This window comes from Acomys russatus, chromosome 1, assembly GCF_903995435.1.
Source record: "Acomys russatus chromosome 1, mAcoRus1.1, whole genome shotgun sequence".
Lineage (NCBI taxonomy): Eukaryota > Metazoa > Chordata > Mammalia > Rodentia > Muridae > Acomys > Acomys russatus.
The window spans coordinates 109999123-110012244 of NC_067137.1; the positions used below are offsets into that span (position 1 = coordinate 109999123).

General features: G+C 36.1%; 1 protein-coding gene across 1 annotated transcript in view; it reads right to left on the reverse strand.

Annotated features, from left to right (window-relative positions):
* Nucleotides 1-2683: 2683 nt before the first annotated feature.
* Tc2n (tandem C2 domains, nuclear) overlaps nucleotides 2684-13122 on the reverse strand; it is a 52161-nt gene continuing 41722 nt past the window's right edge. The window contains exons 9-11 of the mRNA XM_051150572.1: nucleotides 10844-10958; nucleotides 8016-8215; nucleotides 2684-2934 (exon numbers count right to left, since the gene is read on the reverse strand). Coding sequence (XP_051006529.1) covers nucleotides 2824-2934; nucleotides 8016-8215; nucleotides 10844-10958 — 426 coding nt within the window. The 3' untranslated portion in view covers nucleotides 2684-2823. The remainder of the gene's footprint in view (nucleotides 2935-8015; nucleotides 8216-10843; nucleotides 10959-13122) is intronic.

A 13122-nucleotide genomic window follows, 5' to 3' on the forward strand; every position in this document is an offset into this window, starting at 1 on the left:
ATAATCTGGCAGGAGTTATTCCTTCCAGTGCTCCAGAATGTGTAGGAGAAACTAACAAAGCTCCTGTGGGATCAAGCTAATAGTTTGTAGGAACATAATGGATGGAGGAGAAAGCCTATGCTGACTGTGAAGGCCTTAATGCCACATATACAAAGTGAGTACCTTCAGGTGGTCATGAACTTATTGTAAAAAATAGAAAATGCACTAACATCATGAAAAATAAAGGCCAGCCATATTGAGTGGGCCAGATCAGTTTGCTGAAAATAAACCCAATGAGGTCAATTTTAGAGAGTACTTCACATGTGCTATTGAAAGACGCATATACTTTGCCTACCAGCTCAGCTACACTAAAAGCTCCATCAAAATTCCTGAACTCCCAGCTACACCCAAAATTACCACTGGAATTTAGGACGTTTGCACAATCTGGAGAGTAAACAAGTATTCCAATTCATTTAAAAAAGAAAAGAAAAAAGAAAAAGAGGAAGAAAGAAAGGAAGAAAGGAAGGAAGAAGGAAAGAAAAAAGAAGAACTAATGTTAAGAGAATAGCGCTGTGCAAAACTAGATCAATGCCAAATAGTGATTTGGCACGGGCTAGAACTTTTTGTGTTATATGAGTTTATAAATACATTTTATAAGTGACACAATTGCCCTCCTGCTCTGAACTTTCTTTGGTTTCCATCTAGTTTCCCAGCATTATTTTTGTTTCCTTTTTCCTTGTTACAAGTAAGTAAAGATCAAGAAAAACCTAAACAAATACAAAGAGAAATTATTTTTGCATAGTATTTTAGCTTTTATTATTAGTTCCTAACTGTTTTTCTTTCCAAAAGTACTTATTAACATAAGAGTGTTTGCATCTATATTTTCACATAAAAATTTGAAGAACACAATAAACCCTCATGTTTACATTAAGAACATCTTCAGCTGAAAAATGCTTAAGCAAACACTCAATAAAATATTAGAAATCTTCACTTATTAATACTTGATACCTGAAAGTTCTTTTAAATGAAATTTTTTTGAATTGATGTATCTAAGATATCTAGGATTCTGAGAAACCAAGAAAGCATATATTTTCCTCAAAATTTATATTATATATTTGCTTAAAATATTAAGAATTAGATCATTAAAACTGATTTAAATATGACATGTATTAAGTTTAGTAATTAAAAGTAGAACACAGAAAACAATGAAAATAAAATACTAGTTTTTAGAAATAACAAAGCCTGTGTTGTGTTAATACAGGCTGATCAATTCTTACAGATGTCTTATTTGGGTATAGGATGTTGATCATACAGGAGGCTATACCTGTGCTGAGAATGGAAGATTCCATGTTTGAAATTTCTGTGCCCTCTTCAAAAAGTAAAATCTATTAAACAAATTTAACTAAAAGAAAGTAGAAGTCTCAATGTTCAAAATACTATCATTATCTCAAAAGGCGTATTCTCCTAAAAGAATATGTGAGCACTGACCAGGACTCCATTTTCTACAAGTCTAAAAATATTATTTCAAAATTCACAGTGGCAAAGAATTCTGGTCAATACCACTGGTACCATAAAATCTAGGCAATACCTATATAACAGCTCAATATATTCTAATGAGATATCTAGACTATGGCCAATTACAAAGGTTATTCCTACATTATAATAAGGTATTTCTTTGGCCTAAAATGTACTGTTTATAAGATAGAAACTGTTGCTCACTTCTTCCTAAAATAGTTTTGTTTTAACCACAACTCTTGTGGCCAGCCAAACAGAAATAATCTCCACATGCTAAGTTCTATTATGTACCTGAAATAAACCTGCAGTAGAAACATATTTGCATTCTGTGGTAATTAAAAATGAGAAAATACCCTAACATTCCAAATTACAGAAAAGTAACTTATATCAAAAACTGAAACGAAGAACTAGTGATCATAAAATACTGAATTTCCTATCTAAGCTCATTTAATTTTGCTAAATTAAATTGGCTCAAATATAAAATATTTTGTTTTAACTCCAAAGAAAATAAAGATTAAAAAATGAGGAAGACAGTAAAATGTGTATTTTGGCTTTCGATTAAACTTCATTTATTCTTTTTTAAGACGTTTGTTTGTGTGTGTGTGTGTGTGTGTGTGTGTGTGTGTGTGTTTACCAAGGTGTAGAAGTGGATGCCAGTAAACAAATTGAAGGAATTGGTTCTCTCCTTCCATCATGTCAAGTTCAAAAGATGGAACTCAAATTGTCACGAGTAGTAACAAGCTCCTTTTTTCACTGAGCTATCTGACTTGCTCCCAGCCTTATTTATTCTTGGAAAAATGTTAATAATTCTCTAATTCTCCTGGAGATAAGCAGTTTCTAAAATGATCATGCAATGACTTAGAGATAAGAAACCGTAAGTACAGGGTACAAATTTTCCTTAAATACAGAAAAAAAAAAAAAAAGTCAATGGAATGGTTCTATTCGTCTTTGCTGTGAGAAAAATACATATAAAGATATAAACAGTGTAACCAAGATCTAAGCAATCATGTCTAGCACTGGGAAAGTGCTAAAGTCTTCTAAATGTCTAATAGTACTAAGAGGGATTGATGTGCTGGCTTTTGGATACCTTAAAAACAAAAGTAAAACCAATACAGAAATACTTATATACAATTGATGTTTTCATAGATTTTTGTAATATACTTAGTTGGCTTCATAATACTACTCTTTTATTTTATCATCTGTTTTGGCACCATTTTAAAACATTTCATTCACTTAGTATATCTGGTAGAACTCATTACAATTTTAGAAATCATGTTTTTTCTAAAAGATTGCCAAGTTGTTTCTTCATGAAATTGATGCCTGGCGTCGTCAAGATGGATTTAACTTGTGCCACTTGATAACAAGCTTTTCGGGATTTGTAATTGTCTCTTTCCATTGGTTCACTGCTTCAATATTATTGCTGTCTTCACTTATCCAGAGCTGTAAAGGAACAATACAATAATTTCAACTTAACATAATATTAGTAACTATGTTTAAACAATTACTCTTATTGTTAAAAGACATGGATACATGTTTTTATTTATTTATTTTAGTATATGAGTGATCTATCTGCATGTGCACCTGCATGCCAGAAGAGGGCATCAGATCATATTATAGATGGCTGTGAGCAACTATGTGGTTACTGGGAATTGAACTCAGGACCCCTGGAAGAGCAGCCAGTCTTAGTCACTTAGCAGATCTTAGTCACTTAGCCATATCTTCAATGTATCCAAGAAGCACTTTGGTCTTCATTTCAGTCTCCTAGAAAGGGGAGCTGGGGCTGTCTCTGATAAGGTCTGTTGCATGCTTTTTGATAATGTGATGAGGCTACCACCAGGACACTGTGCCACAGACACTGTGAAAGAGGAAGTGCTCATCCTGATGCAACTGGATATGCTGTAGTGGGTTAGTGGTGGTGGGAGGGGTTCCCATTATCTGAAGTAAAGGGGAGGAGGAATGGGGGAAAGAGGGAGGGAAAAAGGAGGGCCTGGAAGAAGAGGAGGGAGGAGACTATGATTAGGATATAAAGTGAAAAACTAAATACATTTTTAAAAGATATGAATAACACATCTTTTAATTTTTTTTTTACATCTTTTAATTTTTAACAAACTTTTGGGTAACATATTTTTAAATAAATATCCTTCCATTTTTTAAAAAGTTGCTTGATGATTTGACACATGTTAAAATATTTGACCTGCTGAATCATTATAGATTATGTAATCCAATTCAAGAATTAAAAATAAAATATTATTTTAAAATCACTTTGTGAGTATACTTTCTTGTTCAATTAATTTAGATCAACAAAAATTGATCCTTATTACTCAAAAACCTTTTTTTGCCAAAATATCTAAACTAAGGCAAACAGTAGGTTTTTAACCTAGAAAAAAATGTGCATTTGAGTACAGTTTACATTAAATGAAACTGTAATCTTTTAAAAATTTATTTATTCACTTAACATCCTAATCATAGCCCCTTCCCACTTCTCTTCCTAGTCCTACCCTCCCTCCCTCTTCCTCCATATCCCCTACCCTATTCCTCAGAAAACGGGAGATCCCCTATCAAACCACCCAGCTCATCTAACCCCATCAGGGCTGAGTATGTCCTCTTTGCCTATGGCCTGGCAAGACAGGCCCCGCTAGGATGAGTGACAGAGACAGCCCCTGCTCCTCTTACTAGAGGACAGTCCACCAGCTTCATCTGTGTAGGGAGCCTAGGTCCAGTCTAGGTATTATCTTTGGTTGGTGCTTTGACCTCAAGACCCTCTGGGTTAGTTGATTCTGTTGGTCCTACTGTGGAGCTCCTGTCACCTCCAGGTCCTTCTATCCTCCTTTCCACTTTTCCACAACCCCCTATGCTTAGCTCAATGTTTGGCTGTGAGTCTTAGCATCCATTTCAATCCATTGCTAGGTGGAACCTCTCAGAGGATGGCTATGCTGGGCTCCTGTCTGCAAGCATAGCATAGTACCATTAATAGTGACAGGAGTTGGTCTCTCCCATAGGGTAGATCTCAGGTTAGAACAGGATTTGGTTGGACATGGCCTCAATCTTTGTTCTATCATTATCTTTGCACATCTTGAAGACAGGGTAAATTTTGGTTGAAGTTTCTGTGAGTGAGTTGGTGTTCTCCTCCCTCCACTAGGAATTCTGTCTAGCTAGAGGGTGTCCTCTTCAGTCTCCATGACCCCTGCTACTGGGGTCTCAGCTAGAGTCACCCCCATATCGTCCCAGAAGGGCTTCAGCTTGTCACAGAGAGGCCCTTGCCCATGGTTTCTCTTCTCTCTGTAGGCCCTCTGTCCTCCTGCCCCCGCTCTCCACAGGTCTGGTCTCCACTCTAATTTCTCTCTGCACTCTCTCCTACTTTGTGTCCTCTATTCAACCACTCTGCTGTCTATTTCTGCTTCTGAGTGAGATTCAAGCACACTCCTTTAGGTCTTGTTTGTTGCTTATCTTCTTTGGCTCTGTGAATTGTACTATGGTTATCCTGCACTATATGGTTAAAAGTCCTTGTCACATAGGTCTTTCAGTTTTTTGGGCTTCTTGGACATGCAAGGGGGAGGTCTAATTCATGGACTGGGGTCTGCATCTCCTCAAGTAGCCTATAGCTCTGCTTTGCTTGTTGTTTTCCAGTTGGTTGTATAGGCAGGAATTAGGGTATAGGGTTTTTAACCTGTGTGATCCCATGAGGTTCTACAAGTCTCAAGACTGCTAGTAGAGCCATGTAACTGTAGACTAGATCTGCACATCCCTGGAGTCTAGAGCCATTCTCATGATGGCAGGAGTGGCTGGGAAGTCTGAGGGTGGTACTGTGTATATCTGGGAGGCAGTATCCTCTCCTCTCTTCAGGGAAACATAAATGGACACCGGTGTTTCAGAGTCCACAGCAGTGCCAGGTTGCTGGCCCCACAGCCACTGTGATCCTGGTATTCAGACTCCACTGGAAGCTTCCATCTTGGCAGGGGCCCTTGTATACACCTATTTTCCAGCTGGTCTCCACAGAGGAACACATACATCCACCACCGACTGGAGGCTGGGACCATGTCACTGGTATCTTGGAGTTGACCTTGGTGAGGTGGGAGTTTCTGGGGTCAAGATGCTGGGGCCATGTGTTTCTGAAACTCAGGAGTCCTGTTCTAGTAGGAAGAAGATGCAGGGTGCCCAGAGCCTAGGACCTTGTGTGTCTCTTGGACCCAGGAGCCATCTGTGGTAGGCATGGAACTGTGTCCCTAGTTCCTGGAATGCTTTCTCTCATCCAGGAAACACAGATGTTAGCATTTTGGAGTCAGCAGCCAAATCACTCGCTTGGTCCCCAGTCATTTATCTTCTGCTACTCAGATTAGGTACATACTGGGGGCCACCATCTTGAATACTGAACCTATAATCTTAATTGAAATCTAATAAATAGTCTTTGTTTGTTTGTTTGCTTTTCTAGACAAGTTTCTCTGTGTAGCTTTGGCTGCCCTGGACTCACCTTGTAGACCAGGCTGGCTAGTCATTTTTAAGCCATAATATTTTTTATTGTACCTACCACTTCAATAACTATAGATAATACATGTTAATATGTGAATGATCTTGGGAAAATTGTAGTATTGTGCAAATATAAGACATCACAATGAGTATATAACATGGAGACAAAGTAATAGACAATTTTAAAAATTTGAATCTTTGTCTTGGCTTTAACACTAAAAAATGTTGTAACTTTGGAATTAACTTATCTGAGATCCAGTTTCTAATTCTTCTAAGCGATTGGAGTAAGTCACTGGTTTTCAATTCTTTTTCTATCTTGGCCTAAAAAAGCTTTCCTTCAAACAATATCTTCCACAGGCTCCAATACATAAGACAGATAACATTAATTTGGGTTAATTGAGTGGGAGAACTTGAGCCCACGTGTTTCCCCCAAGGTGATGGATACCTATTATCTTGGAAATAATCTCTCAAGTTAAATTTACATAAAATTTTAAAGTCAAACTCCTTTCCAAATAACAATACAGGAAGCTGAAACACTTTAAATTAGTGGTTTAATTATATAAAATGAGAGTTGATATAAGTCTTTGAAAATTCATATGCACAATCTAAAAATCTCACATAGAAGCTAATAGCAGTTTTTTGTCAAGTGAAAGCTTTTATATCAGTTAAAGACTTCAGGATTTACGTTGTGACACAACAGATTGCTTATCCATAGGTCTTTGTAAGGTCCAATTCTGGGTTATTTGCTTTGCATTAATGTTAACTGCTTTGCATTAAAAATGGAATTTTATATGTATTAATTAAAAAAAGACTTCAAGATTTAAATGTGGCACAAACAGTTGTAATTAAGATAAAAAGATAAGGAATAAGTAAGAGTAAGGAAACAAAAATCTAAAATAAAAAATTCTACAGGTTTAAATGATATGTAGACCTATACAAATTACTCAGTATTTTATTTAGTATAGACAGCAGAATTGGTATCCAAATAATATCACAAACACTATTAAAAATTAACATTTCCTAGAAATTAAAATTTATCATAATTAAATTAATAAAATATATAAAAGGCTAATTTTAGCAGATTAAGAAAATGTCTGACTAATGCCTGGCCACAACATGCAAGAGAGCCAACCCCTGACACTATTAGCAACACTTTGCTATACTTGCAGACCAGAAGCCTAACATAGCTGTCCTCTTAGAGGCTCCACTCTGAAATAGATTGAAACTGTTCCTGAGACTCACACCCACACCTTGAACAGAATGCAGAAAGCCTTGTGGAAGAATGGGAGGAAAGATAGAAGGACCCAGAGGAGACAGGAGTTCCACAAGAAGACCAACAGAGCCAACTAGCCTGGGTCCAGGAGGTCTTACTGAGATTGAAACACCAAGGACCATTTTTGGACTAGACCTAAGCCCCTACACATATGTACCAGAGGGGTAGGTTGGTCTTTATGTAGGTTCCCTAGCAAGGGGAGCAAGGGCTATCTCTAACAAGGACTTTCTTGCATGCTTTTCAATCACTTCCTTCTTGTGGGGCTCCTTTGCTAGGCCACTGTGATACAGGATGCATTCAATCGTGATGGGACTTGACATGGGGCATGGGCTCCCCTTTTCTGAGAAGAGGGGAGGAGCAACACAGTGAAAAGGAATGGAGAATATGATAGGAATGTGAAGTGACTAAATAAATAATTTAAAATTTAAAGGCTCATTTTAAATACAAAATTAAAGATGAAATAGGATAAAATAAATGTGACACTCAAAGTATTAAGTTTGATTTACATATTTAGGTTTCTTTCCTTCTATTAATTTTATATTTTAAAGTTGAAAAGTTCAGAAGGCTTAAAAAATAAGCCTGACTGCTCAGAAATGTTATCTATTTATATTAAAGCAAAACATATAACAAAATTTGAATCTGAGGCAACACTGAATTTTAATTTAAAATGTTGAAGAATCTTCCTGTATTCATTCTTAATTTTATCTTCTTTCCTTTGCTAATTAAATTCATAGTAACACACAGAGACTTACCAGGAAAAAAATTCAAGGCAATATCTACTAACCTGGCCTACAAAATGTCTTCTTCTTACAGAGCTTCGACTATAAAGTTTAATGAGAAAAACAATTTCTTTTTCAGTCTGTGTAAGTGGAAAAATCATAGTTTCTCCCCACTTGACTCTTCCACTGGAAGCCTTCAGTAAGCGTGTCTTCTTCTTATAAATCAGCTCTCCTGAGCTAAACATCCCCACCTTCACAAAAAAACCTAGGAAACAAGAAACTGTAGTCTATAAAATTTTATGTGAAATATTATATAAAAATTTTATCTATATATTGGTTATTGTAAAAATATAATCAACTTTAAAGGTCTTCTGGGTTATTATTTGACAATAGAACACACAGAGTTTTTACCACATTTTAGAAATAATTTCTGTGGCCTCAAATGAATGTAATATTCCTCTAGTCTGAATGACATCAACCAGAAAAATAACCATCGGCAAAGGAAAATACATTGAAAAAAATTATACCAAGAAAGGTGCCAATTCTCTGGCCAGATAGAAGTATTAATTGTATAACTTCATAGGTAAAATTCTTTGCTTGTGATAACATAAGTATATGTCACTAGAATAAAACAAGTAAATATTCTTGAGTAAAATTTGAGACCTAGCATTTCAAATAGTTTATATAAACTATAACCAAACATAACAACTATGAACTTTGGGGAAAATACCAAAAAAAAAAAAAAAAAAAAAAAAAAAAAAAACCAGTAAAAATGCCCCCTAAACCAACTCTGCTGGATCTTAATATTGAACTGTACAGTCTTTAGAGCTTTGAGAAAATAAACGATGACTACAACTCCAGCAGCAACTGTTGTCTGGGCACTGTGAGGAGTCAGCTAATGTAACTAGGGCTAACAAGGCAGCAAGACAGAAAAGCAAGGGGAGCCTTCCAGGACAGGGGAAGCCTCAGGGTGAGGAATGAGCCCTAACCATCAGACTCAGTAACCCTGAGGAGTAGCTTTGCGTAAATGAAGCCATCTATTTATATATTCCATCAGTACAGACATCTACTATTTTTTGTTTCATAGAATTAACTAGATGTATCTTGATGACTCATTTTTCTAAACTGAATTTTATTTGTTTACTTTTATTTTAGAATTCTCTACCTCTATGAATATGAAATGAATATAAGTGATATTCATTTATAGTTACTTTTATGGGCTATTCACTGTTTTACTATCAAGAGTACACTACCATCATAAAATTATTTTCCCATGCTTCAGAATAGCTTATGTTAAATAGGAATTACATTTCTTCAGTGGTTTGGTAGAATCTGCCAGTAAGATTATCTTGGCCTTGGTGCTATAAAGCACTAAAGTGTTATCTGCCTTAATTAGGGTTTCCATTGCTGTGATAAAACACCATGACCAAAGCGACTTGGGGAGAAAAATGCTTACTCCCTTCTGCTTACAACTCTCAAGTCACACTCGTCACTGAGTAAAGTCAAGGTAGAAAACTGAAGCAGGAAATGAGGTAGAGGCATGGAGGCGTGTTCTTTACAGGCCTGCTCCCAAGAGCATGCTTAGCCTGCTTTCTTATACACTCCAGGACAGTGGTTCTTGACCTGTGGGTTCTGACTCTTTCAGCAAATCTCTATCTACAAAAATATTCACATTATGATTCAAATAGTAGCAAAGTTACAGTTATGAAGTGGCAGCAAAATAATGTTATGGTTGGGCTGGGGCAACTGTATTCATGAGGAACTGTATTCAAGGATCACTGCCTTAGGAAGGTTGAGAACTGCTCTCCAGAACTACCTGTCTGGGGATGGCACCTACCACAGTGAGCTGGGTTCTCCCCCTCACATCAATCACTAATTAAGAAAATTCCCCCACAGACTTGACTGACTACAGGCAAATCTTATGGAGGCATTTTTATCAATTGAATGTCTCTCTTATATCAAGTTAACAAAAATAAGAACAATATGTTATTTGTATATGCAAGTTATTGTATATATGTAGGCATGTGTATACATGCAAGTGGAGGCCAGAGGGAAGCACTGGGCATCCTCCTCTTCAGTCATTCTCTGTCTCATCTTTTGAGGCAGGGTCTCTCATTGGTTGGCTAGACAAGCTGGCCAGCAAATTCCTCTCTTTCCCCTTAAAGTTACATAACCATCCTCAAATTTTTTATATGAATATTAGGAATCAGAACTCAGCTCCTAATCTCCCCAGTTCTGATAAGTGCTTTTCACAAGAAGTTCTTCGCTTTTTCATGGTTACTATTCTTTTTGGGTTTTTCCTCTTCTTTAGTGAATTTTTAAGGAAATCATTTATTTTCTGTGTATATGCAAATGAGTTAGTATAGTTGATACATGAGATTGTCTTACATATTATTAAACTTACAACTTAGAAACTTTTTGTGAATTTAAAAGAACATAATCTTTACTGTTCAGGGTACCATCACGTTTTCTCTACTTTACTTCATCCAACCTTCTACACATTTTCATTTTAAAGAAAAAAGCTTTTGGTTTTACTGTCTTTTGCTAAGTTGCATTTCTCAGTGTCAACTTTTCAAATATTTATTATTTTTCTAACTTCTTAAAATGAATGCTCAGTTTTTTTATTATTTTAGTCTTTTTTTTTTTTTTTTTTAACTTAAAGCGCTTTTGATTGCCCAGAGAATTCCCTCCCACTCTTAGCCCTTGAAGTAGGGTTGATCTCAAATCTTCAACTCTAAGGACGGCCAGATGAACTAAGCATAGCCCACCAGCACATCCCAGTCCCCAGATGTACACTCAGCGGATGGCATAGACCTAATGAGCTGACCTCTTGGTCCTTACCCCACTGGGACCTCTTCACATTCGATGTACCCTGAACCACTGATACACTTACTCAAAGCCAGAGGTGCTGATGAGCTTGGAAGGTATTGTGCCTCAAGAATTTGCAGTTGAATCCTGCTATTTACTGCTTGAAAACAAATCCCCAGTTCAAGTTCTGCTCGGCAAACCTATATATATATGCAAAAAAAAAAATTTAGTAGTTCATAATAAAATTTGGAGATAACTCAAAAGTTCTAAAATAAAAGGCTACAGTAAAAAAAATCCAATGTATTATTTTATTTTTTACCTACACTCAAAAACCATAAGTTATGGGAGGGGTTGAGAATAAATACCATGGATTCCAAAAATATATTCACTTACACAGAATGTGAAAATACAAGATGTATCTACATACTGAACTTCAAAACTTGTGATACTAAAAGATAACTTGACTAAAAATTAAAACACAAACTAAGTTTATAAGCTTTACTGCAATACTGCTTAACCAAAAGGAACACACCTTTTAAAAGAATTAAAAATATTCCAAGCAAATTATTTTAAGAACATTTGAAATAGAATTTATTTGTTTGGTTGGTTGGTTTTGGGTTTTGAGACAAGGTTTCTCTGTGTAGCCCACGCTGTCCTGGAACTTGCTCGGTAGATCAGGCTGGCCTCAAACTTAGAGACACTCCTGCCTCTGCTTCCTAAATGCTGGGACTAAAGGCGTGTGCCACCACTGCTGGCTGAAATAGGGCTTTTAAAGTAACAGAGGATATTTTTTCTAGCTTTAAATGTCAGTATAGTTGCTACCAAAGTCAGAAGTCAGGATTACTACAATAAGCACATCTATGGACTAAATCAGGATTACTATGATAAACACATCGATTGACTAACAGCTGCATTGCTATTCAGAGTGGAATAAGCCAAAGAAATCATGACAGAAAAAAAGCTAGTCAAAGCAGTGATGTGATAAATAATAAGGAAAATGTAAAAGAAAATTTAAGGTAAACAGTAAAATAAAGAATACTTAAGGGAAGATAATAAAATATGCTAAATAATATTGTTGACCAACAGCAAAAACAAAACAAAACAACAACAACAAAACGGGTGATTTGTTTGTGAACTGCAATATTAGATAGCACACTTTTATGGATTCTAAGGTTCTTGAAGTGAAAAACACAATGTTTTCCAAATTAAAAAAAAATTACTACTAATGACCCAAAAAGAGTAAGAATGAGAATAAGGCAGGAACATGACATTGCAGATCTTGCCAGGGCTTAGCATAGGCAGCGACAGTACTAACTCCAGCAAAGTCACAGAGCATTTAGCACTTTTCAAAGAGTTTTATATAGCCTTTGATAATTGCCAAACACTCTGTAATAATTGGCTGGTAAACAGAAACAAAAGAACAACTTTCTATGTATGTGCCATTGACCGAAGCATGAGCATTTTCTTAAATCATGATTCTGTGCTTTAACATTCCTATGCAATAAGAAATTGAAAGCTTCAGTGAAAAACAATTTGCTTAAAATAAACTACACTGACATTATTTTCTCACTTAAAAAGTTTTACTACATACTTCAGCAGACATGGTGGCACTCGGTTTTAATCCCAGTACTCCAGAGGCAGAGGCAAGTGGATCTCTGAGTTCAAGGCCAGCCTGGTCTACAATGCAAGTCTAGGACAGCTAAGGCTACACAAAGAGGCCCTGCCTCAAAAAACAAAACAAAACAAGTTTTACGATAACATCAGAAAACACATATTTCTAATGGTCTTAGGCACCAAGATACTGCTCAGGAAAATTATAGTTATGAACTGGCAACTAAAATAATTATGTTTGGGGGATACCACAATATGATAAACTGTATGAAAGGATCACATTATTAAGAAAGTTTAGAGCCACCATTTTTCTTTGATGATAAAATGTGTTTATTTTAGAAAAAAAAATGCCAATTCTTAAGAAATAAGCAAATCCTATTTTTATCGCAAGAATACATCTTAGGCTTAACATATAGATATGATTCTAAAGATAGATAAATAAGTTAGATAAAGTCTTCAAAAACCTCAGAGACCTACAGAGTATGGCATTTAAAGATGCTTTTATTATTTTAAAGATTCTTTGACAATAAGATAGGTTAACTCCTGGCAACACCCAGCCTACCTCAAAGAAGATGAAGAGCACCAGTGAACCTCCTTATGGAGATGGCTTCAAATGTGGCAAACCAGGCAAAATGTCCTCATTTCTGCCACAGACAGAATTCTGCCTAAAAATGGGCAAGCTTGAATGCAGGCAGAGTTGAAGGCCAAACTGCCAAGAGAGGGTAAGCAAGTCCTCAATAGTTCCTGCCTCAC